This window comes from Clytia hemisphaerica, unplaced genomic scaffold (genome assembly GCF_902728285.1).
Source record: "Clytia hemisphaerica strain Z4C2 unplaced genomic scaffold, Clytia hemisphaerica genome assembly, whole genome shotgun sequence".
Taxonomy (NCBI): domain Eukaryota; kingdom Metazoa; phylum Cnidaria; class Hydrozoa; order Leptothecata; family Clytiidae; genus Clytia; species Clytia hemisphaerica.
Genome location: NW_027103555.1, coordinates 562,105 through 586,132, shown reverse-complemented (window position 1 = coordinate 586,132; position 24,028 = coordinate 562,105). Strand labels below are relative to the sequence as shown.

The 24,028-nt window shown below is 35.4% G+C and overlaps 1 protein-coding gene across 3 annotated transcripts; it reads right to left on the bottom strand.

Moving 5' to 3' along the window:
* Nucleotides 1–725: 725 nt before the first annotated feature.
* Nucleotides 726–24,028, bottom strand: LOC136800463 (sodium-coupled monocarboxylate transporter 1-like). Of its 3 annotated transcripts, XM_067057121.1 has the most exons (18): nucleotides 23,788–24,028; nucleotides 21,992–22,140; nucleotides 19,403–19,468; nucleotides 18,346–18,397; nucleotides 17,911–17,978; nucleotides 17,333–17,487; nucleotides 9,074–9,214; nucleotides 7,711–7,846; nucleotides 7,377–7,465; nucleotides 6,950–7,062; nucleotides 6,277–6,347; nucleotides 5,761–5,847; nucleotides 4,603–4,841; nucleotides 3,900–4,003; nucleotides 3,059–3,192; nucleotides 2,091–2,148; nucleotides 1,106–1,334; nucleotides 726–1,068 (listed from the first exon to the last, which is right to left on the bottom strand). In XM_067057121.1, exons 1-16 carry the CDS (start codon nucleotides 23,984–23,986, stop codon nucleotides 2,116–2,118), a joined length of 1,836 nt encoding a protein of 611 aa, XP_066913222.1. In that variant the 5' UTR covers nucleotides 23,987–24,028; the 3' UTR covers nucleotides 726–1,068; nucleotides 1,106–1,334; nucleotides 2,091–2,115. The 3 variants fall into 3 exon arrangements, with proteins under 3 accessions (XP_066913222.1, XP_066913221.1, XP_066913220.1); XM_067057120.1 differs by lacking the exon at nucleotides 2,091–2,148; XM_067057119.1 differs by lacking the exons at nucleotides 726–1,068; nucleotides 1,106–1,334; nucleotides 2,091–2,148 and adding an exon at nucleotides 2,631–2,714.

Here is a 24,028-nt window from a genome sequence, read left to right as displayed (position 1 = left end):
CTTTTTTGTGTACAATGTTATTTCTATTTTGTTTTTGCTTCTGTGATCAGTTTAAACTTTAAAGAAGGAAAAATACTTATTTGAGTATTTCTACATGCCCTCCTTGTGAAAAGAATGATAATATTTTGCATGATTCCTTCTCCAAAAAGTTTTGTATTTGAATTTATTTCGTGAAACCTTTTGAAGTTTTTTCTGACCCAAATTTTGTCGGCCATGACACCTTCCCTGTCCAAATTGCACTCGGGCCCATTTTTCTAAAAAATTACGCGGTCAGGCGAAATTCCGTAATGTATTTCTTCCAGATGTTGAAAATTTTCCCGACCTTCAGAGCTTTAGCGTGTCGGAAGAAAATTTCTACATCGGGTGCCAGATAAACCTTTCCCAGGCAAGAAAAAAAAGTGAAGCCCCTTATTTGCCATCCAGAACGCGCCTAAAAGGCGCCGTAATCATGACGAGGGATAGTATCTAGAGGCTCCTTTGTTTTTGAGGAATGCATTTTTTAAATCTAGCGATGGATTTTACTTTCAATCCGGCGTTTATGTAAAAACAACGCGCGGGCGTTTTGGATTTCATTTCCCATCCAGGAGTCTCGAGTCTAGCCTTTCGGGCTTGAAAGTCAATGGTCGTGAAGTCATTTTTTGTGACTTCAGATCCCTAGACAATTCTTTGTGATATTGGAGATGAAGTATCTCATGGAATGAAAACCAAAGTTCGACGAAAAATGGTTTTATACGATAAAAAATGTATATATTTATATCAAATATGAGCTAAAATATCCAAGTTTATGCAGGTTTATGCTAGAAAAAATGTAGAAAATACTATATATAAAAGGTTTAAAATATATCATAAAAATAGAACCCCTTCAAAAATATCCCATCACCCAAGATAAAACCACCCCCGAGATAATTAAATGCATGCAACAGACTTGCATCAAACGATGATATTTTATCCCACCCGAAAATCATTTTAAAAATCATAAAATTGTAAACTAAATAGCTCTAACATAATTAAGCTCACATTATATACACGTGGATCAAAGGTTAGAATTAAGTCTGAAATGGACTCAACCTATATTGAATTATAAACAGGTTGAATATATTCAAACCTTTGGTGCTGTCTCTGATTGAAGTGTGATGGTTCAGTGTCTTTCCCAACATCCAGGTTAATGTACATTCATGACCAAGCATGAAAGTTAAATATTTTTCGTAACATCATGAATTGCTCGATTCCAGTCAACACCCACGCAACACGAGGTTTTGAAAGGTGTTGTCGATTGTGTATCAATCGCCTTGGTACAACGGTGACATTGAAGTTTGTTGAGACATTACTCTCATCTGTTAAAAGAGAAGAATTTAATACGGAAAAAAGAAAATTTATCAAATATAACTATAACCTTCACCCTCACTGCTAAACTATCTTTTTATAAGCATAACGTTTATAAGCAAACTGAGGCTAAAATCCGTAAAAAAACGATAAAAAATAAGCATAATGTTAAGCATGTCCAAGGTAGAAAAGCTCATCACTCAAATTTTGTTTATAAAATGGAATCAATAAGATAGAATATTTTGCCTTGAAATGTTAGACTGAAAGAGAAATTTTTCTAAGCAAACCAAATTTGTCGCGTGCTTATAAAGTAAAAAGAGTGTACTATGTGAAAGAGTATCGGGTGTGAAATTACATTGTTGAGACATTGATGAGATTCAACTCTGGTAAACCAGTGTCCAATCTTTTATGTAAGATACAGTAAAGAAATCACCTTATCTTTTTTTTAAAGCTTATTAAATAATATGTAATGCTTGCTAAACAAGCGTGTTTCAAAGAAATGCTTCGAGGACGTAACAAAATAGAATAGATGGTGAGATTTATAGGGATATTTTGGTAAGAAGATTATAAGTAAGCCCTGGGTGTGAATAAAATGTGCATGTTTTAGTCGTGTTGTGTTAATCCAAATTTTTTGATGGGAGAGTGGGAAACCTTTTGAGTTAGTTTGAGTCATGCATAAGGTTTTAGGTAATGGAGGAAGGTATTTGTCCGAGCTATGGAGAGTTTTGTTTTCTAAACGACAGAAAGAGACAGAGAGGTCAACTCACCGATCGGAAAAATTCTGTTTGTTAGTTAAGCCTCCTGTTCTTTCAAAGGGTATGATTCCTAAAAATTATAAAAAGGTTAATCTCAGTTAGTTAGTATAAGGTTAAAGTTGTGCACCTAAATATTTGCAGTCCTTATAAAATATCAAGGTCTGGTTTAAATGTATTTATCGTCTCTCAGTGAATATATTATTTACTTAAGAATCTAAATGGACTGATTATCATCAGAAATGACTCTTGATGGTCAAACTAGACTTCCACGAGGAAAATACAGTTTTAAGTCATTTGCTCTCAAGATGGTGAAAAATAACTTGATTTAATTAAATAAAAATATTTTCAATGTATAAGCTTAACACTAGATGGCAAAACCTAAACTATTGCTTGCCACCAGTTAAAATCTTTCAGAAACTTTTCAATTAAGACAAATTTTTCTTTCAAAATAAAGTTTCGAATTCCGAGTATCAAAGCCACGAACGAGATTTCACTGCTAAACTAAAATTACTTACTGAAAAAAACGTTCTAACTGCAAATGAGTTACGAAATAAGTAACTTCATACTTCATAAGGATTGATACTGCACTATCGTCTTTGTATGGTCCTCCTTTAAACTTCGAAATTCTAAAGAATACTGTAGAAGAGGGGATACCTGGTCAATTCATGTTAGCAACCTTGATTTCTTTCTGTCAAGAACTAGGTTTATAGTATTTTGCATGCGTTTTTGTATGTGGTTGAGTATATTAGGACGAAACTAACTTTACCATATGAAATCAAACCATAATTCAGGAAGAAACTAAATTTACCAAAAATGGTAAAAATGGTAAAATTAAACCAGAACTCGTGATGTAATCGGTCTAAAGTAGACAAAACTCCCCTCGATCAGTGGCCTTTTGGAGAAAACATTCTTAAACTAAATGTTAGAAAATGCTTCTAAATGTTAGAAAATGCCCCCTGGGTATATAGCATCACATTTACCTCGTTTCCTTTGCTGCTCCTATTCATCTCATAACTATCTGATCGGCATTTCTTGGGGATGAGTGATTGGAAGAAGCCGTAATAATCGAACAATAAATCTTCGTCCACATCTTCCTCTTCCTCTTTTAACACGTCTGTGAAAAAACGGAGATCAGTGAGAAATTCTACTTTATCAAGATTGGCTGTCTATTAGCCCTTACATCTGCCCCTCGTCACTGAGCCGATGGTGAAAAAACGGAAATCAGTGAGAAATTCCACACGTTTTTTTTAAATAAAAATTATAAGAACATTTCCTTTTCTAAGAGCATGGACAGAATTATTCAAAAAATGGTGAAAATAAGAACACGTTAAGAACAATTTTAGGCTTAAAAAATCAAAACGTGAAGAATGCTTCAAAAAGTTTTTAGAGGCAGTGGTAAGCAGATGCGTCCAACCTAAGCCACGTCAATGCAATGTCTTCTTTCAATCTTTTTCAAGCAAAGATTTTAACTGCCAACTTTGTGCCCACTGTCTGCTTACTCTAACAATTAGAATAGACAGGGCAGAAGGTCGGCCGTCTAAACTAGAGCTTAGAATCGCATTAAACTGCTTGCATCGTCGAACAGGTTAGTGCTCCTTTTGTCACTTAAGGAATTGTATAGAGGTCAGCGATTTAGACTATTATATGCATCAATATATTACTGTCAATTAAAGTAATTGTTACTCTAATCTCTTCCATGTCAGCATCGTCCTCCCGCTTCCATCTCTATATTAATTTGTGCCGTTTGCACTCTTTCAAAAGTCTCAAAAACATGTCCCAGATAAAAAAACAGAAAGTTGTAGAGACTGATTGAGAACTTACATTTACAGAACAAGCTGACTAAACAACCGGTAACGAAAGTGAAAGAGACACCAATGGCTGCATACCAAAGATAAGACATCGAATACCATGAAGCTAACGAGATACTGTTCACGTGAAAAGAAAAAAAAGAACAAATTTTCAAATCAACGGTTTTCTTATTCTCATTTTAAAAGTTTCGAAATTACAAAATATCACTGAGGCGAGGCCAATTCAATTTGTTGTTTTATGGGCCAAGCTACCCAAAAAAGAGGGTCGGTCGGTCGGCGAAAAAATAAAAATAAAAGTAGAATTTCACAAAATCTCCTAAAAAGGCAGCAAAAATTACTTCATCTTGACAAAAATGCGAAGTAGAAAATATAAGAAGACATAACGGCTCGAATCCATGGATAAAATTGAAAATTGAACATTAAAATTCTCGAAACCTTGGAAGAACTACCAAATATCGAAAGTTTGGCAGCCTGTAAAGCAATGAAAATAAAAATGTACTAACAAAATCAATTTGATTTTTATTTCGATTTTTGGAATTTTAGGGTCGGTAAAACAACTAATCAAATTGGTCTCGCCTGATAATGCTGGCTATAGCTCTGGGTGGTTTAAAACGATCACATATATCAAATAGTTTACGCAATCTCTGACCTTATAAAACCAATTAGAACTAGTAAAAAAGTCTTTTGAATCGTTTGATATAAAACTATCAACTTACTCGTGGTCGTTGAATTCTAAAGTTGGATAAGCGAGTCCATTTCCTTGGACAATACTTGGTATCTTGGTATCATTACGTAATTGTTCATACATAGTGGCGTTCGGATTATGATAATCTTTATACACCTGACATTCTCTCACATCAACCATTTGGGCGTGTTTATTGGGCGGATAGATAATACCACCCACAGCAAGCCATAATGTTGTACTAACGCCAACTACTACACCACAGTAAGCACCCTGAAAAGAAAGTTAAATAGCTTAGCTGTACAGTAACCGATGCAGTAAATAACCGCATGAATCTACAATCATGGTCGAAATTAATTGAGAATTCCGATTATTTTAACTTTTTTCAAGATTTAAAGTTCCGGCGAGAAAGTCGATTTTGGGCTATCTCTTTAATTTAATCGAATATTTCAATTTGGGATGGGTTATCAGACTTCTAGGCTATATTCTGAGCCTTATTGGACTTTTTTTGAACTTTTGGATCCTCAGATCCTAGGGTCTAAAGTCCTAAGGCTAGCGTTAAAACTCTGAGTTAAAACTTTACCCTTCGAACCTAATTTAGAGCACTTACAAGTCGATTGTGGTTTCAAAACTTCCTGGGGAATTCCCCTTTTTTCTCAAATATTATGTTTAAAACCATCGGGTTTAAAAACCCGAAAGTCTTAGAGTCGAATCTCGTGGATGAGCCATTTATTTCCCATCCAAAACGCGTGACAAGTTCGGTTTTCACACTAGCTTTAGATTTAAAGTAAAACGAATTTCGAAAAGTAAACCACTTGAAAATAAAGAAATAACATGGTTCAATCCGTCGCTCCAAATGCGGCGCGAATCTAAAGACTTCACTTTTCTTGTCTGTAAAAGATTGAAGATTCTTCACTAGCCCTCAGGCTTTAATTGCTTACAAGAAAATCCAGACCATGCGCCACTATTTTTTTACAAAATCTTTACCTAGTAATATTGGTTTGTATGAGTCGAAACTTTTTAAATAGGAAGTTCAATTACAAGACTTCGAAGAAAAGATCCATGCTGAAAGCGGACAATTGCTCACCTTATAAAATTTTATTAGATTGTAAATCTGTTTATTAAAAATAATATTTTCGCTTTAGAAAAGGCTTATAACTGAATCAATGAAAAAAATGTTGGGTAACTATACCTTCCAAGTAGACCAGGGAACAAGCATTCCAAGACAGAACAATCCTAAATATGGGCCTCCGATGATACCAAAAATACTGTATGCCAACTAAAAGAGAGAAGTTTAATCTTGCTTTGATACCTCTGATAACTTAAGGGAAGAAATTTTCGCGGAAAAAAATTTCATGGAATTTAATTTCGAGGTTTTTCGACAAATTCGCGAAATTAAATTCTGCGAAACACGAATATTCTCATGATTTAAAAAATCACCCATAAAATTGGTCTTTTTAGGCCAAAATGGTCATATTTTAAACAAAACATCCTCTCAACCACGAAATTAAATTCCGCGAAACTTCCGAATTTTGAGCTGTAAACCGCGAATTTCTTCCCTTAAGGTAATAATCTGCTTTTAGACTCACATTGTAATTGTAGAAACCCATTTAGATTAGCCGAAGAGAAATATACAGATAGGTAATTATTTATAGGTTTATATAATATAAATACAAACTGTCAAAGATATTGTTTATTATCAATTTACCTGAAGAACCATGGTTCCAAATTTGGAGACAAGAAATGATAAACCGATCACAAGAAATCCAAGAGCACAGGCTAAAGTAAAGGAAGGTGAAGCTCTTATAATTAGTTTATTATTAGGGGAATTTAGTGTAGTGTTTGACATATTTTGTTTGACATATATCAAGTTGAGTCACTGAGTTGCACTGTAGCAGACTTTTTGAACTATTCATGATATGCACCATTGCAATGTCTTCTCAGATTACATCACGGACCCAATAGCTGATTGGTTGTAAGTGACGTAAAATTGCATTTTTGAAAAAAAAACTGAGGCCACAGAAAGAGCCTGTGAAAGCCAAACTTGATAAGATTCAAATAGTTCAAAGAGGTGATTTTTTTCGGTTTCAATGAACGTGTTAAGAAAGTGAATCTCAATCATAAGTAAGTATATTCATCTGGTGGCTGTCAGTGGAGCCGAGAGAGAGGGAGTCTATCCCCTTTTCTATTTGCTGAGGTGGAGCGCCACATCCACTCTCAGCTCCCAGTAACCTACCGCCTAGATCAGACTACCTGATCTATGCCACTCATTCGCTGAGCTGAGTTGACGTTGACCGTGAATCGAACTAGATTGTGAGGCAAATGCTCTAACGACTGAGCTACCCGGCCACAATCATAAAAGCTTTAAATAATGAAGTTACCGATAATTTTGGACATTCTGGTAGCGGCGGCATCATTAATATCAGGTTTGACTTTCTTCACAACATCCTCCAATAAAACTGCTGCGATCGAGTTCAATCCTGAAGAAGCAGTGCTACAAAAAAATCAACGGGAGAAGAATATAATTTTGAGAAGAAAAACACGACATTTTTTAGATTATCAAGATTTTCCATATCGCATATCAATAAAAGTGCCTTAGATCAAATGGGATTTTAGTCCCAAAAATATTATTTGCATCGATGGAAATTTTGTTATCAACCAATGAAAAAATTAAAAACAGATATACAAATATAAACTTTTCTTTAGCACAAAGAACTTGCCAGACAGACAGAGACTTAAGCAATTTTATTTAAAAAAAACCCTGGTCTTTTACGTTTGATTAGAAGGATAAACCTTAAACTATCCTACCTGAGAGCACCACTGAATAAGCAAGAAGTGAAAAGTCCAGGAACTCCTTGGTATTCTTTCAGTTTGTCGATGATGAAGTAAGGTAAGACCTGCAGGTAATTAGATTAATTTATTGTTAAAGATTTTAACGACTTTGTTTAATCAAAAAAAGTAAACAGTGTAATTGTATCGTAAAAAAAGTTGAATACTTTCATCAACTCTTGTAAAGAAACCCTAAATGAAAGGGGACTGGGTTTGAGTCCCGTTTGAATCGATCAGGTTCAAATAACGTTAAAAAGTTCATTGCAGTCATGGCAGTCGTGCATAACCTGAATCGGATGAAGTTTAACCTCACCTGATCATTTGAGGTGACATAACCAAGACCAAACTTCCCGATGTCACACTTGGAATAAACAGCATAAATGACACACCCATCCATCACACATAACAACACAATCAAAATCAAACCAATGATGTTCATTCCAAGAGCTCTGCAAAGAAATTGAAAAACAATATCAACTCCGGGGGGATATTTGGGCAAAAATAAGTGCTGGGTTAGGATTAGAAAAAACAACTAAAACACAAAAATGGACCCTCGCAAAGGGTCATGATTTCCTTTTTAGGGTCTCTAGGGGTACCAAATAAAAATATTCCAAAATTGATTGAATTGGTAGGAAATCTTTAAGACTCACTAGGTTCGCGAGATGACAGGTATGTCAAAGCGAAAGTTTGAGAATTGACCCTTTGAGAGACTGAATCTCGTCGTTCTTGCGACCCTTTGAGAGACTACTTTTCCAATTTTAGCTCAAAATTACCAGACTTTATGACCCTTCTAGGGAGCTCCTAATTTTGGGACCCTCCTTTCAGAGTATCAATTGCTTTGAGACTTTCAAAGGTTTAAAAAAGGAACTCTTATGGCTCGCACATACCCGCCCAAGTACACCCCCCCCCCCCGGGGGCTCTAAGGGTCATGTTCAGAGGCTCCGTCCACATAAATCCGATATTTTCTGACTTAAAGACCCCTTATTTCCCGTTTATTTCGGCTGATGGGTTTTTGATTGAGTGTGGAAGAAACACGATGGAATATATGGTGCAATCAACTCACCTTCCATTTAACTATTAGGTTAATTGATGAAAAGACCGTAAGAGCTTATTATACCTTCACCCATATCAAATATTTGCAAAAGCTAAATAAGGTTTAGTTCCGATTTGATTGTGAGAAACTGAATAATTAGGGGGTATTTATCCTGTGGGAAAATCAACAAAACAATTAAGAAAGATCAAGATGAAAATGCTAGATAAGAACTTAGAGTTAACGTCGATTAATTTATCGATTAATCCATGATTCAGACAAAGCTCTCTTTATCCAGACATTAGACAAGTTCAAAATTGGGTATACAAGGAATCTCTAGAAAAGAAAAAAGGGAGAAGAACAGCTCTAGCTCGTTTTAGAGGCTTATTGGGTAGGGAGGAGTTAAGGGGCTAGAGTTCAAATCTTTTCCATGTACTATTAAAAACCATGAAGCTATATGGTTTCTCGTGCATGGACATAAGCGCTTATAGATTCGTTGTTTTAAAACCAGAAATTTATATCCTTTTTACATTATGATAAAATTTCGATTTTTTTAAAAATCCTAAATTTCATGAATTTCATGAATTTCCTAAAAAGTCTTCACAAACTTCATTGTGTTTGTGGCTTAAGAGAAAACAGCACTTACTTTTTGGATTCTTTGAGACTTCTAGCAGCTTGAAATCGTTGCACGGCAGGTTGACAGACAGTCCATACAGGCATAGCAGTGAATGCGCCACCAATAGAAAGTGTCCAGAACGTGTTTCGTGTGGTCGGGTCAGGGTTGAAGCTGGTGCGGAAAAAAAGGAAATCATTAATTGATGTTGATTAATTTAGTTGTTTAGACGACTCTCTCTTACTGATATTCTATATTCTTCAAATCAGAGGAGGGTTTCAAGTTTTTTCAAGATGAGGAATCAACAGAACAATTTTGGTTAAAAATAATTCAGAAAAGCTGAACTGCTCTCTTGGTCTAAAATCTTTTGCCGAAATTAGTACACGTTTTTTATAAGAACAAACTATATAAGAACATAAGGCTTCGATGGAGGCCAACATGTTAAGAACAAGTTAAGAGGCTTCATGGACTCTAAAATAGCCAACTTCTTAAGAAGAACATGTTAAGAACATTTTTAGGCTTAAAAGTCAAATAGTTCACAACATCCTAAGTCTCTAAATTTTAGATGTTCTTATAAAAAAACATGTAGAAGGAAAAGATACATCAGAGATCAGAGATGGTACTGCCATCTCCCAAAGGACTATTCATTAAAGGGATGAATCAAGGGTTTTTTCTCGACCTGCGTTGATTTTTTGATGTGTTGACTTTTTAAATTATATAGAGTGAATAAGGGCATTATGTATAAGATGAACTTGACTAAAAAGGGATACTTCAAAGAATTGGGAAATAAGATTGATGATGCATCTTATATTAAAAAAACAAAAAGCTGCAATCATAATCCAGTATTACCTATTTTGCTATCCCATCATTAAAGACATTAAGTCGAGAAATCAAAGATGAAGTCTAATGGCGGAGAAAAATTTTCATCAACTTCCAAATTGGATTAGAATTTGACTTTCACATATTTTCTCACAGAGAGGTATGAAAAATAAGGGTTCCTATTCCGATGTCTTAATTTGATTATCTCTCCCTATTAATTGTCATTAAGTACTTTGACAAAAGAAATTAATTACTCATTAGTGACTTTCTCACGCTTGCTCTCGAAAGGAGTCTGAATAGAATACTTGTTTGTCCGAGGCTTATTTTGATGAAGCACGCGCAGCTCTAGGCTCGTGCCAAACAAATAAATAGATGAATAGTAAAATGGCAATATATTAATGATCTAAAGGCAATGTTAAAATCCCTCGAAAGGTTGAAGGGTAGCTTTTACAAACCTAAAACTAGCATTTTCCATAATCAATACCCCATTACAACTAGACTAGAGTCTACTTTATCTGAACTTTGCTTTTTGATAATTTCTCATGACGCTTAGTCCAGTGAAGTAGACTAGGAGCGTTTGGCGAGGTCGCCATTTTGAGAGAAAATGTTAAAAATCCAAATAACAATGAAACTACTTGAAGTTGAAAGATATAATAAAAAATGAGAAACAAACATCAATAACATATTTGCAATCCCTTATTATGCAATCCGTTTTTACCTTCCAAAAAAATCTAAAATTTGGCGGACTGTTCTCCAAAGCAAAAGCATATTACCATATACAACAGAGCCACTTAATCGCGCCATCCAGTCTATAAAAAAAACTTTAAGTGGACCGTGGGCTACATTACAACAAGCATTACGACTCCCAAATGTAATGCGCACAAGCGTCACCTTTATAGTATTCATGCAGGAGAATTCATTAACTCAGAGAAAATTCGTACGTGGAGGGGCGAAATGGGCTTTTCCAGAAAAAAATCGTGCACCCCTTGTTGAGGAGGTCCATTTCCGTTCCAAGGGGGTAAGGCTTGAAATGCAGTGGAATTCCATAAGGGAAGACGAAAATCCGTCAAAAATAAGCGGAATTCCAAGGGGGTAATGATTGAGAATTTGTAAAAATTCGGAATTCCAGAGGGGTATGATCCTAAAATTGCCTGGAATTCCAAGGGGGTAGGTCACAAAAGGTTGGACCTCCTCAACAGGGGTGCACGGTTTTTTTCTGCAAAAGCCCAATAGCGAAAGGCTGATAGCGCAAAAGTTACACTTTCATTATGCATAGTATATTTATTTAATTTTAGTCTAAGAAGAGGAATATCATGTCAAGCACAATCGATTGGTTACCTCACATCTTATCTCGTACAATCCTTAAGAAAATTCTTTTTAAAGTTCTGAAAGGGCACACTAAAGTTCAAAAGGAGGAAAAAATGTACTTTAAGGGTAGATATTTTCGGTGGAAATTGTTCTGCACGTTTACAGTCTATTTTTGAAAGCAAAAATTTTGGCCTGAACCTACGGTGGTCTACTATTGTAAGGAAGTTTCATGTTTTACTTAATCGAAGGATAAATTTATCAAAACCACGCCTCGTTGACATTTTGTTATTGTCACAGAAACCTTAACCTTGAATTGAAAACAACTGTTTGCATGGGGGACAGGTGAAGTCAGATTCTAAAATTAGTTGAAATTATCAAAACCTACAATTTTGTAACCAGTTCAAAGCCGCTACAATTAATCAAACGGTTGTAATATAATCTGTGATACCATACCACAAATTTTAAACGAAATAAGAGGTGGTTAATTTGGGTTAATTAAAAATGTGTAGGAGACGCTAGTCATGGCGGTGGACCACCTCTTGCATCACGCATAATTGTACAATTTAAATTTCAAGATTTACAACCGTTGAATTACGTGTTCACGGATATATATCGATAGATATATCGGGTTTAAAATGGCGCGCCAAAATCTTACCACATTCACAGTATACTAAAATAATTTGTGCCAAAACACTGTAAGATGAAATTTTCTTTCATTTCATTATAAATACCAAAACCACATCGAAACACCCCTTTACAAGCATTAGTGGTTAAAATAAGGGGCGGAATATTCCTGTCTGGCGCCAGGACAAAGCTCGGATTAGATTTATTTACTAGCATACGATGGGAAAGTTTGAAAGCCATTAATCATTTTGGCAGCCACCCCCTTCTTTATAAAGTTATTCCAGGAATAGTAAAACCCAAAAACTCAGGAGTTACTATGGAATGTAAGCAGTTATCACGACAATACTTCGGCATTCAGTAATTCGAATAAGATTATATACAGATTACTCTATAGTTTCTCCCAGTGGTTTGTGCGTTTATACACCCCATTCTCACAGACCCGGTAGGATTTTTTCAGAAAGTGCAGTTGGGATGGGAAAAATAGTGAATACTTTGCAGTGAGGATTGGTTTATTTGAACATCTCAGTGGGGACAAAAATTTGAGGATAATTTTCCACTGGGGACGATATTTTGGCCAATTTTTCCATTGGAAAGGGTTTCCAGTGGGTCTGTGAGAAGGGGGTGTGTTTATACAGAGAAAAAAGATTATAAACAGAGTACTCAGTGATTCAATGCAAGTAACCCGACGGACATCCGCATGACCCTTTAGGTTCTTTTAAAACAGTTAGCATGAAGAAAGCAATACAGAGCTGTTAATGAAAGCCAAAAACTACCTTTCGATAAGAAAAAGTTTAACAACTAAACCCAGAACTAGCAGATTAATCCGAACAAAAAATATATACGACAAAATCAATAGTAAAGATCATTGATTGAAATAATTCAAAAAAAATGCTCGAATAATACCGCATTATCTAAGCCTAGTGTAAAAACTGCCACTTCGTACACATTCATCGACCCAATGCCACACACCTAAATAACCATTTCCATCCGACATACAGGGTCAACAGGAGAAACTACCAATACGGGTGTGAAATTGGAAATAAGACAAGATACACTGTAATGCTAGGTTTTTTTGGGCTAAATTTGACCAGAAAAACATAACTTATCGGGGAAAACTTCGTCGGGGAAAAGTGACGAAATTTTGGCCAAATGACGAAAATTTTCCCCGGTCTGATGCGTTTACCAACTACCAGCAAGTGACGAATATTTTTCCCCGACGAAGTTTTCCTTGATAGGTAAGTAGTTTTCTCGGTTAAAGGACGGATATTTTACCTGGAGAGTGGCAATAGAGTGGCAAAATTGAAATAAATCGAGTTTTTTTCACTACGTCAGAACATATACGCATTCATGCCGAGTTGCAGTGATCGAAATCAACGGTTTCACTTAAAATGCAAAGGAAGGTTTATTATTGATAAAATTGACGTAGCAACTATTAATGCTGAGACACGAGACTCCACTCACATGGCATACTGTGTTCCATTTGTTATAGAATTGCTAGGCGGGAAAGTCATAAAAGTTAGTAATAGGTCTTTAATTTATTATGTCGGGAGCTAAGAGAAATTATTTTAATGAAGTATAGCTCTTTCATAATGGGAAATAGATGCGCTCGTGCTAGTAGTCTATGGAATTTTGTTTGTTTTGGATGCTAGCTGTCGCGCGAGTGGTAGCCTGCATTGAAAAAGCCTCTGTATGCTCAATGAAAAACAATATTGTGCTATACAGGCTAAGAGGAAGCCTTGGGAACTTTTTAATCACCTAATTAGGGATTAATTAAAGAATTTGATCTTGATTGAAGGAGAGAGATCCAACTTTTCCATTGAATGCTCAGCCTCTCTAATGACGCAGATAAATCGTATTTTAGCAGAGGGGTGTAGAAGATATAAATGCAGAGCATTATAGACCCACGTGCCCTTATATAGGTAATAAATTGTGATAATTCATGGACTGATCCCTCTGTAATTTAAGAAATTGATTCAGCTTTTGAATGCTCTGAATTTTTATGAACCATGAAATCACGAGTGACCACAACACACCGTTACCAAGCAAAAGAATGATTGGAATTCATGACAATGTTTACGATGGATACCATCTCCATTCACACATCACAAAACGATGATGCCGGCGCCGAAACATCATCTTAGATCTGATTCAACAAAGGGAGTCTACCAGTTACAACGTCAGGAATACTTTGATTACGTAGATTGGCGGGTCTCTTCATCAATATTTTAGTGGACAACATATTTCAGACCTAATGGTTCTAAAACAATGGCCAAGGCTACAAGGATAACATAAATCTTCACTTGCAAATATTGATTTATAAAGATTGAATGACATAATCACATATAGTTATAAAGGCCGGTCTCCACTTGCGCGCGCTGCAATCGCACTTTTTGGCTTCAATCCTTTTTGCTTGGAAAAAAGATTACGTCATAAAAATGTAGCGCGCGCACGAAAAAAAAGTTGAACACATTTCAACTTTTTTTTCAAGCGCGCGATCGTTACGTCATATCACACCAATGGAGTTGCTTCATTTTTCTTTTGACCAATAGCGTGGAAGATTTGCTCGAAGAAGTGCGATTGCAGCGCGCGCAAGTGGAGACCGGCCTTAAGGGAACATAAGTTAGATGCTTCTCGTAAAAAGGATAAAAAGAGGTTCCGAGGTTCGATGACTTCTAATAAATATAGTATATCAAGGGTTTCTTCGAGCATTAAAGATACTCAATGATCCCTAAAGGATGCAAACCCACTCTCTGAAAGGGATGAAGAAAAAGGAAAAAAACCCTCTCAAGGGTCTCAATTTTCGAATACTTGGACCAAAATTTGTTGAAAAACGACTTAAATTTTAAAGATCTCTCTATAAACATCATTTTTTATATTTACCTGGAACACCTTATAACCTAACCAACCTATTATCCTATAAAGAAGAAATTTGGAAAATCTTGGAAAATGAAAGTATTCTTCATAGAACGTACTCGTACGTATGCTTGTTAGGGAAACCATATTTTGAAAGGGAAAGAAAGAAGGAAAAGTAAGAAAAATTTATTTCGAAGAGTTCAAAAACATTCCTCGAGTTTTTTTACACCGGCCCTTATTGGTGTTATTACCGAGTTTAAGTATGTGTGTTTTTCAGCAACGGAGACGGTAAGGTTCTAATTTGACTAGATCATGACCAACTGAGGACGACGGTAAATCAGCACTTTTACCGTCCTCGATTTTACGGGTCAGAACTGCGGGTCATTCCAAATCGCTTCAGTCACTTTACCCTTGCTCAAAAGCGCAAATACATAAACTCGCTATTTTCGAGCATGCAGTGGATAAAGTACCAGCGTAAAAGGGGGGGGGGGCAGCGTAGCCAAAGAGGTATAAAACATAATATTTTTCATGGCCGACCACGGAATGAATTATCCCCAAAAAGGTATACTCCGGGAAGTAAATAGTTATTCGATAAACGAAGACCGGTAAATATCAAAAGACAGAATTATGATTAATCTAATTAAGTCATTCGAATTTTCCCACTGAACCTTTCGAGCAAAGAAAAATCATACGCCTGTCAGCGAGCGGTCGTCAACCGTCAAAAATGACGGACATTTCCTGTATTGTGTAAACGAAAAAGAGAATTGAATGGAAAACTGTCATTCGCGAAGATACTATTTCTTTCATAATTAATTTACCACGAAAGCAGTTTTCTTTTGTATCTCTCTCTCTTCACATCATAACAAAAGACTCATTAAAAAGTACCCAGTGAATGTTAATTACTCATAAATGGTTAAATGCAATTAATAAAGAGAACGGACTAAAGAGAGAAAGGGAAAGGGTATAAAAGGACTAGTGGTCAGTCTTGTAGATTCAGTATACAAAACGCACTTGTAACGAAAAGACATACATCAACATAAAAGTTTGAAGGAAGACTCACTGGACTCAAATCCAAGATGGTTCAACTAAGCACGTTGGTCAAGAACGTCTTATCAGACAAGAAAATTGTTCCATTCGGTACAACAAAAACGAAAACAACGAAAAAAGAAGTCCCAAAACCCAAAGTTAAACAAACTCCACCACCTATGACCAGGGATCAGGCAGTTTGGATGCAAGCTTTCAGATACAGTTGTCGTTGAGGAGAACGATCAAGAGACCAGATGGTTAGGATTTTATGCAGCAATCGCTGGAATGGAACACAAAAACGAAACTGAGTCGTATGAAGTTGAAACACGATGAAACATTTTCTAATTCTTTTACGGCAATACGAAGTGAAAAAGTGTTTAAATACAAAGATGAACAAAATTTAGAATGGAAGAACATTTTTGGAGATACAACTATCACCTACAAACATTATTTGAAGATATTTTGTGGAGCGGTTATTTCACCCAATATGGATAATATCTTAGGGGAACTTTTATATATTATATATTGGAATTTTTAACATTGTAAAAACAAAGATGCTTGTAAAAATGAAACCCAATAGATTAAGTTATGATATTCAAAAGGAAACTGGTTGACTTTTAATTCTTTGTTACTCAATATTAGTATTGTGAGGTTGATGATGATGAATAGTAAACGATAATGAATAATGCAAAGGAGGTTGGGACTGAGCCAACACGATATTAATGAACTGAAAGATGAATAGACATCAATAGAGTGGGGCTCAGGCCCTCGAGCTCAGACCTCTGAATAGGGCGAGAGAATATGAGTGAAAAAAGGAAAGAAATCAAAGACTTGGAAAGGAGAGCTCGAATGAAAAGGACTTGAAAAGGAGAACTTGAAGGAGAAGGACTTGAAAGAGAACTATCGTTAATTACATGCCAGAGTTACTAAGTTATTTGATGTTATTTATGTTACGCTTATTTGATATTTATTGCTTAATTGGAGAAACAGAATTGATGTTGATTGAAATCTATTAGCGTACCTTTACTACGTGTCCATAGACTTATCCCCAATAAGGGATACCCTGATCGAAGGAACAGATAAGTGATCTGAGAGGTCCCCTCAATAACTAAAGGGTGACCCCAATCGCCTAACTTCCCTTCGTCACAGTATAACACTCAAATTCGGATCACTTTTGAACAGTTCAACGGTAATTTACTGATGCAATTAAAATGCATGTTCGAAATCGAACAGCCAAACTAACCATCATGCTTTATCAGTAAAGTAAATAGGGTTTTTTATCAGTATACGAGGTTGAATCGGGCACTCAACAAGAAGTAAGGAATAATTATCTGGAACTCTCGATAATTGAACATTTCAAAAAAAAACATATTTGATTCTTACAGTGTAGTCTCCCCAGTCTCCATAACTCGAACCCGCATGGAAACACAAATTTTTTCGAGTTAAGGAACTTTCGAGTTACAAAGTAAGGTATTGTTAACTGAAGGGATAAGAAGACTTGTTTGATATAAGGGGATATTCAAAATAGAGGTTCGAGTTAAAGAGACTCTATTGAATGTAAAATATATGCAGGTATATATTCGATCTAACACTGGACACTATATTAAATATCAAAGGATTGAATGAGTTGGATCAGGTGAAAAGAAATACTAAAACACTTACTCGAAAACACGGTCTCTTTGACCAGCTTGTATCCGTGAGAACACTTCTCCAAACCCATCCAATTCAACGGCACCGACGATAATGACAACAATAAGTCCGGTTACCATGACAAATGCTTGAAACACATCCGTCCAAATGACAGCCTTCATTCCACCCTAAAATTAGCAAAGATATTAAGATTAATAAAAAAACCCTCAAAATTCCGAAATCGACACCCATCGATTGGGGGCCCCCACGATTCACGAATCATATGTACATCCTTCAAAACAAAATATCAATGCTCTGGAGTATACCATAATTTTGACCATCTACGTGATCTAACAACACATTGATATGGTAAACATTGCAAGGCTCAATATTGTAAAATTCATAGACAAGACCAAAGGATATGCATGGAGAAGTCGAACAAATCGAACATTCATAACTTTACATCTGCTCTCCCATATTTACAAATAAAAAGACAGGGTGACAAATGGACAGACATTATCGGAATGTAACTCAGATTAGGCTTGTGAAGTAGAGAATTTGGTTGTTCAAGGCACTTAGGTTACACAAAAGAAGCCGTAAAAGAGACTTACCAACGTAGTATAAAATGTACATACTAATCCAGTACTGATAATGGTTGCTGTGAGAGGAACTCCTGCCACTAAAAAATAAAGAAGACGTAACAGCATAAATTTTCGAGTTCTCAATGCCGCTCTTCATACTTTCGGGACATGAATATTCGACTAAAATCCCAATTTAGCACCAAGGAGAGATTTTGTTCAAGAGTGCATCGTCAAAATTAAAATTTTTAAAGCTTGTTCATGAGATTGATCTTACGAGATTTTATTGGCTAAAAAGTATTCCAGAGTATAAAATCGATGACATAATAAAATCTCTAAATATCTTTTTCCTGCTGAGAGCAGTTCAAAATAGAGGGAAGAGCGGGCAGACTAAAACAGCGGGAGCACAATACATTCTGTAACCCTAGCAACGGGAAATGGTTGTCATAAACAAACATACTGACTTACCAGCTTCCAAAGCTAAACTGGGGGCGTACAAAACAACAGCAAGATATAGGATCTGAGAAAAAAAATTAAGATGGGTGTGATATAACGTTTTCAATTTTCTCATCATATTATTTTAAATGTTGGACAAAGTGGAGGCTTAGTCATCCTAATGCGTGTACCGCTCTCGTAGGTGTAGAAGTTTAGAAATGATAGCTTTCTCATGAGCATACTAGACAACCAAATTTAAAAGAGAGTGGAGGTATGGTAGTAACACAAACTGAACAACATTTGTGATAACATATAACACCTATATTACTGTATTACACGAATTATAAACGACTGCAGCCTACCCTCTTAAATCACACATAATTATTGATTTGTTTTGTTTACTCAAATTTCAGGAATGGATATAAATTTCAGAAGACTTGCAAATATTACTCGGAATAGCTATTTCTAATTTTACCATCCCTGTAACATGTAGCTGGAGCGGTTCATCACTTTTTTAAAGTCTTCCAGTTGCTCAAAGTCATGTTTGCATAAAAAACCACGCTGGTTCTTTCATTTTTCGATGACTTCAAAGACCTCAAAATACATTTTGACTAACTTCATTACCTCCAAGGCGAGATAAAGGCACGAGACACAAAAACCAATATTTGCGGCTACCATTCTTTTGCAAAATGGCTGAATGGATTTTAAATTTAATTGTGCAAAATTATTATATACGAGGGTTGAATAATGCAACCAATTAGGCCTCAAATTGGACCAATATGTACTTTCTACCGTTGACGATTTAATCTGGTGTAATTATGTTAAGTCACTGTCACTCGCATTCAAGAATCTTTTGTCCACTTTATCTAAAGCCAGAATATAATTTGCATTCACTTTTTACTAACCTCAAAAAATTTTACATATCAGATTTAAAAAGAAACAAAAAATGGATGATACAATACAGAGAGGTTTTTCTTTAATCTCTAGCGCGACGAGTTTCGCAAGAGCTGCATTTTATTGCTCTCTCGGTTCGCTTTAAGCCTTGGTTGGCTTGCAAGATAAGTAAGAATGGGAGAGAAGTTATGCTTACGTATTGTAGTGATACCAAGCAACATCCAAGACTTCTGACACCAGGCGTGAAACGTTTTTCAAGATACTAAAAAATAAAAAGAAGTTTAGCTAATCCATAGCATTTCCTTTACCAACTTTCTCTAAAAAACATCGCATTAACCCTATTTGGGCCGGGCTTTTTTGAAGAATAAAAAGCCGGGGGGGGGGACTAAAGATCCCCCTCTGTAAAATTTCTAAAAATGGTGGAATCAGTATGAAACTTGGTAGGATTATACATATTAATGCAAAGTTTCAATTTATACAAAAAAATTTGTCACGTGACCAATTTTTTTGATGACGTCAGCACTTTCGTTTTCAAATTTTTGATAATTTTATTGGAAATATGCTATATCTTTGAAGTAGATGTACATCTCCTGATGTAGAAAAGATTTTTTAATTATGTTTTCATATTCTGGTAGCCAAATGAATTCCTTACCAACGATTTTCAATCAGATTTGAAAAATTTCCAATACAAAGCCCCTAAGGGGCGCCAAAGTCTCCAAAATAACTGTCAAAATTTCAAGTTCATACAAAACTACTCTCAAAATTTCAAGTTCATAGCATTCCCATATAAAAAGATATCTTAATTTGAAATTTGCAATAAAATACAGAATTTTGAACCGAAAAATTAAGTCAAATCTTAATTTGCTCACGTAAGCATAATTGGATGTTTGACAAAAAATATTTTTGTGTAGAAAAGAGCCAAAATAAAAGTTAGGAATTGTCCTAAAATTTTAAGGCCATATCACAATAATCCCTTAAAAAGCTATTAAAAAAAATTGTAAGGGGGGATTTTTAGTCCCCCCCGGACCAAATAGGGATCAGTCCCCCTCCAAACAATTGATTAAGCTCTGCTAAATATTCACGACAATAATTTTTCCAATTTAAAAAGAAAACTTCCCTTTAATTATAAGCGCTTCCACCTGAAGAGCACTTAAAATTTCAAAAGCCAAAAAACTTTCGTGGTATTTATTTAAATAAATGACTTGGTCCCCTTTAAAAATTTTTTCACTCTTTTTCAGAGATAGGAAAGATTGACTTAGCAGCCAGAGTAAGAAAATCAATTATCAATATGTTCAGTTTCTAAGTAAAAAGTGATATAAGACCTTACGGTAGGTTGACTTCCTCGTTTTTTTTTAAATTCCCTTAGAAAGAACAAAATGACCAGTGTGATACACCTATCAATCCTTTAAGCGCGAGAAAGCTCGGTTAGAGGTTGCCAAAAACATAAAAAATGTATGGAATGTTTGCAATAATATTCTCACAAACAAACAATTTTGACGTTTTTTCTCTGTTAAACTCGAAACCAATCCCTTTTATGGCGTTTACAATTGAAAGGTGTACAGGTCGGTGTTTTTTATACTTTTGGCAAAGACATGAAGTTTTTTTAAACAGGTTTTAAAAATAAATACAAAATGCACCTTTTCTTAATATGATATCAGGGGATCGGCAAAGGATTGAAGATTCCATTTCATTTTTCCCGAGCCTTCTAGAGAAACTAAACCAGTACTTAACCTCTTAAAGTTAGGAGCACGTTAGGATTAAAAGATTCCATAATGAAAATAGATTATGGATTCCATGAGCAATAACTTTTGATCTAATGGGGCTTTAGAACTGAAATTTGGCAGGATGGAGCATTTATGTATTTTCTATTCCTAAATAAAAAATCTTCCAGCTGGGAGCAGTTTGGGATAACTTATTCCTAATGTTTCTTTGAGTTCAAACCTTTTTAAACTGAGGATTGTAGTATGTTTATTTGATATTAAGTAGTTCAAATTTAACTATTTGGAAGGTTTAGGCTCTTAAGAACACAAAAATAAGATTTTCCACTAGAATAGAGCATCTATGGATTATCAAATTCTTCATTGAAAGTAACATACTTTGCCTTATCAGAAATGAACGTCTTAGTCTGGAATGAAATATCCTACAAGGCTCTAAACTGATTTTTTACGTTATGCATGATACTGCATGATATGTCGTTACGTTAATGACCTAAAATAAGCTCAGTTAGAGCCCCGAAGGATTAATAATTCCATTTTGCGACAAGTTGGGGTTGAGGTAGGTTCACCACTTTAAAATGAAATTTTTAATCCCAAAACGCTCGCGAAACCGCACTTTTTGGTATCTAAGAATGTTTTAAAGTTAAGTGGAAGTGACTTTTGATTAATTTTAGATTGAGATCAGTCCAATTTAACGACGAAATGCATTTTTTATAAATGTTCAAGTTCAGAGATGTTTTTCGGATGGAATTTCGGATCCAAAAGTGCTTTTCATCATTGTTTCATAAAATATAGAGATCAAGTAACAAGTTCAGACAATCAGAATCGATCCAAGAGCCACTTAACTCTCATAATTCCAAATTTCTTAAAATCTAATATTTTGGAATATTGGATCCTTCTTCGTTCCTGGGACCAAAACCAAAAGTTCTAAGCTCGTGTGTTACACCTTTTTGGAAGATTTTATCCCAAAATGCTCGTTCAAATTCATTTTATTCAAGAAAAACCGTTTTTTAGAAAATTTAATGTCACGTTTTTGCCAAAAGTGTAAAAAACACCGACAGACTTCTCACCTCATTAGAGCTGACCACTTGAAGCTTGTAGAAGATTGGTAGAAAGATAATGACTCCTGCACCAATCAGAATGAAGTATGAGAAGCACAAGACGATATATTGCACACCATATGTATAAATCTCTGACGGAACACCCAATAGCGTGATAGCTATGAAATATAGAGAAAACGAAAGTTATTAAAATTGTGAAAGGTTTTTCTAATGTACACAATTTAAAAAACAAACAAAAATATGAGAACATAAGGGCTTGGTGACCAAAATATTAAGAAGTTGAGGGAATTTTAAGCGGCAGGTACAAAATGCATAAAACATAATGCATATTGCATAATGCATAATAGTATTGTGTAATTTACAGAACGATTTTATATTTTCTAAAACTCTCCTTTGTAGAGGCTAAAACCGTGAAACCCTGTTTAGAAGAGTTTCCTAAGTAAACATTCCAATCAGAGGGATTTCCCCAGACATGATATTTACTTTTCGAATTCGAACAAAAGAGAAAACATTCGAATCATAACCACAAAGGGTTTTCCGCCAGCATAAATAATAAGAAGATGCAACAGATCAGAAAGGTTTCCCCCTTCTTCTTTCTCAAAAAAAGGTAAACACATTTAAACATTCGAATGTAAAATGATTCGAAGTCTATTTTCTTTGATCTAGCTTTCGCATTAAGCTCTTTACTTCATATTGGCTGGATATTGGTTTATCTAACAAAAAGCATTCGCATGGTTAATGCTTTGTAAGAGGGAAAACCCGTTGAAATTTGTTAGAAATTGTTCGAAAAAAAGATCTCCGAGAAAACCCAGAATAAAGATCTTGCTATAAAATTTACGTTTTCGAGTTTTCGCTTTCGAAAAGTAATATACGGAGGAGATATTTTCGTGTTTTTTCTACACTATACTACATTCTGTAAAATACAACTATGAAAATCAAAATGGCGACAAGCATTTTCAGTGGATCATGGATTTTCTTCATCATCTAAAATACAGATTTACAGCTTTCTACCCTTTATTTTCTGGTAGAAAATGGTATATTTGTTTTGTTGAAAGTAACATCTTTCAAATTCTCCTTATTGTAGACTCTAAAATTGACATTTTTCAAATATTATGCATTATGCATTATGCAATATGCATTATGTTTTATGCATTATGAACCTGCCGGAATTTTAAGGCCTTATGGACTCTCTAAAACACGAAAACTCTAGGAAATTGCACACAAATACACACAGAATGGTGACATTAAGAACATTTAAGAACATTTTTAGGCATAAGACCTAAAAAGTTAAGAACATCCCGCGAAAGCTTAAAAATAGTTGGATGTTTTATAACGAAGATTAATCCATCATGAAGTAGTTATTGCTATATCGAATCCCCAACGGAAGAAAGCACGTAACGAATTTGGAATCTGGTAAAAGAGATCGTTAAGCCCGCTCAGCGTGCACCTCTGAAACAAACCCATAAAACCAACAAAGACATACATGCTTTTTATAACACCCCTGTGTCACAGACCCACTGGGACCCCAGCCCCACTGAAAAATTTGGCAAAAGTTTCGTCCTTGGTGGGCAAATAACCTGGAATTTTAGCCCCACTGGGAAATTGACTTTGATTTCATTCCCATTCGAAGTTCAATTCTTAGAAATTGCACTCCAAAACCATCCCATTGGATTTTTTAACCTCGGAACAATAGAATTTTCATCTCCATCGGGACTTCAATAGGATTTTTTTTTCCCACTCAGGAAAAATGTTTCCCCGGGGCTGTGAGACAGGGGTGTTTTATACAACAAATACAGCTATCATACCAGATAAGTAAGAAGCCAGTAGCGATACAAAAACAGGGAACCACGGCATATCACGACCAGCCATTAAATATTCTTTAGTACTCTTCTGTTTGCCACCGTAAGCGAAATATATACCGATAACACTGGAGATGAGTAACATCCCACCGAACACGCAATAATCAGCAATGGAGAAAGCATTCTCCGTACGGTAGGAATCCATAATGGCGGCTGGTGATGCCGTATGTGTTGTTTTTGTATTATT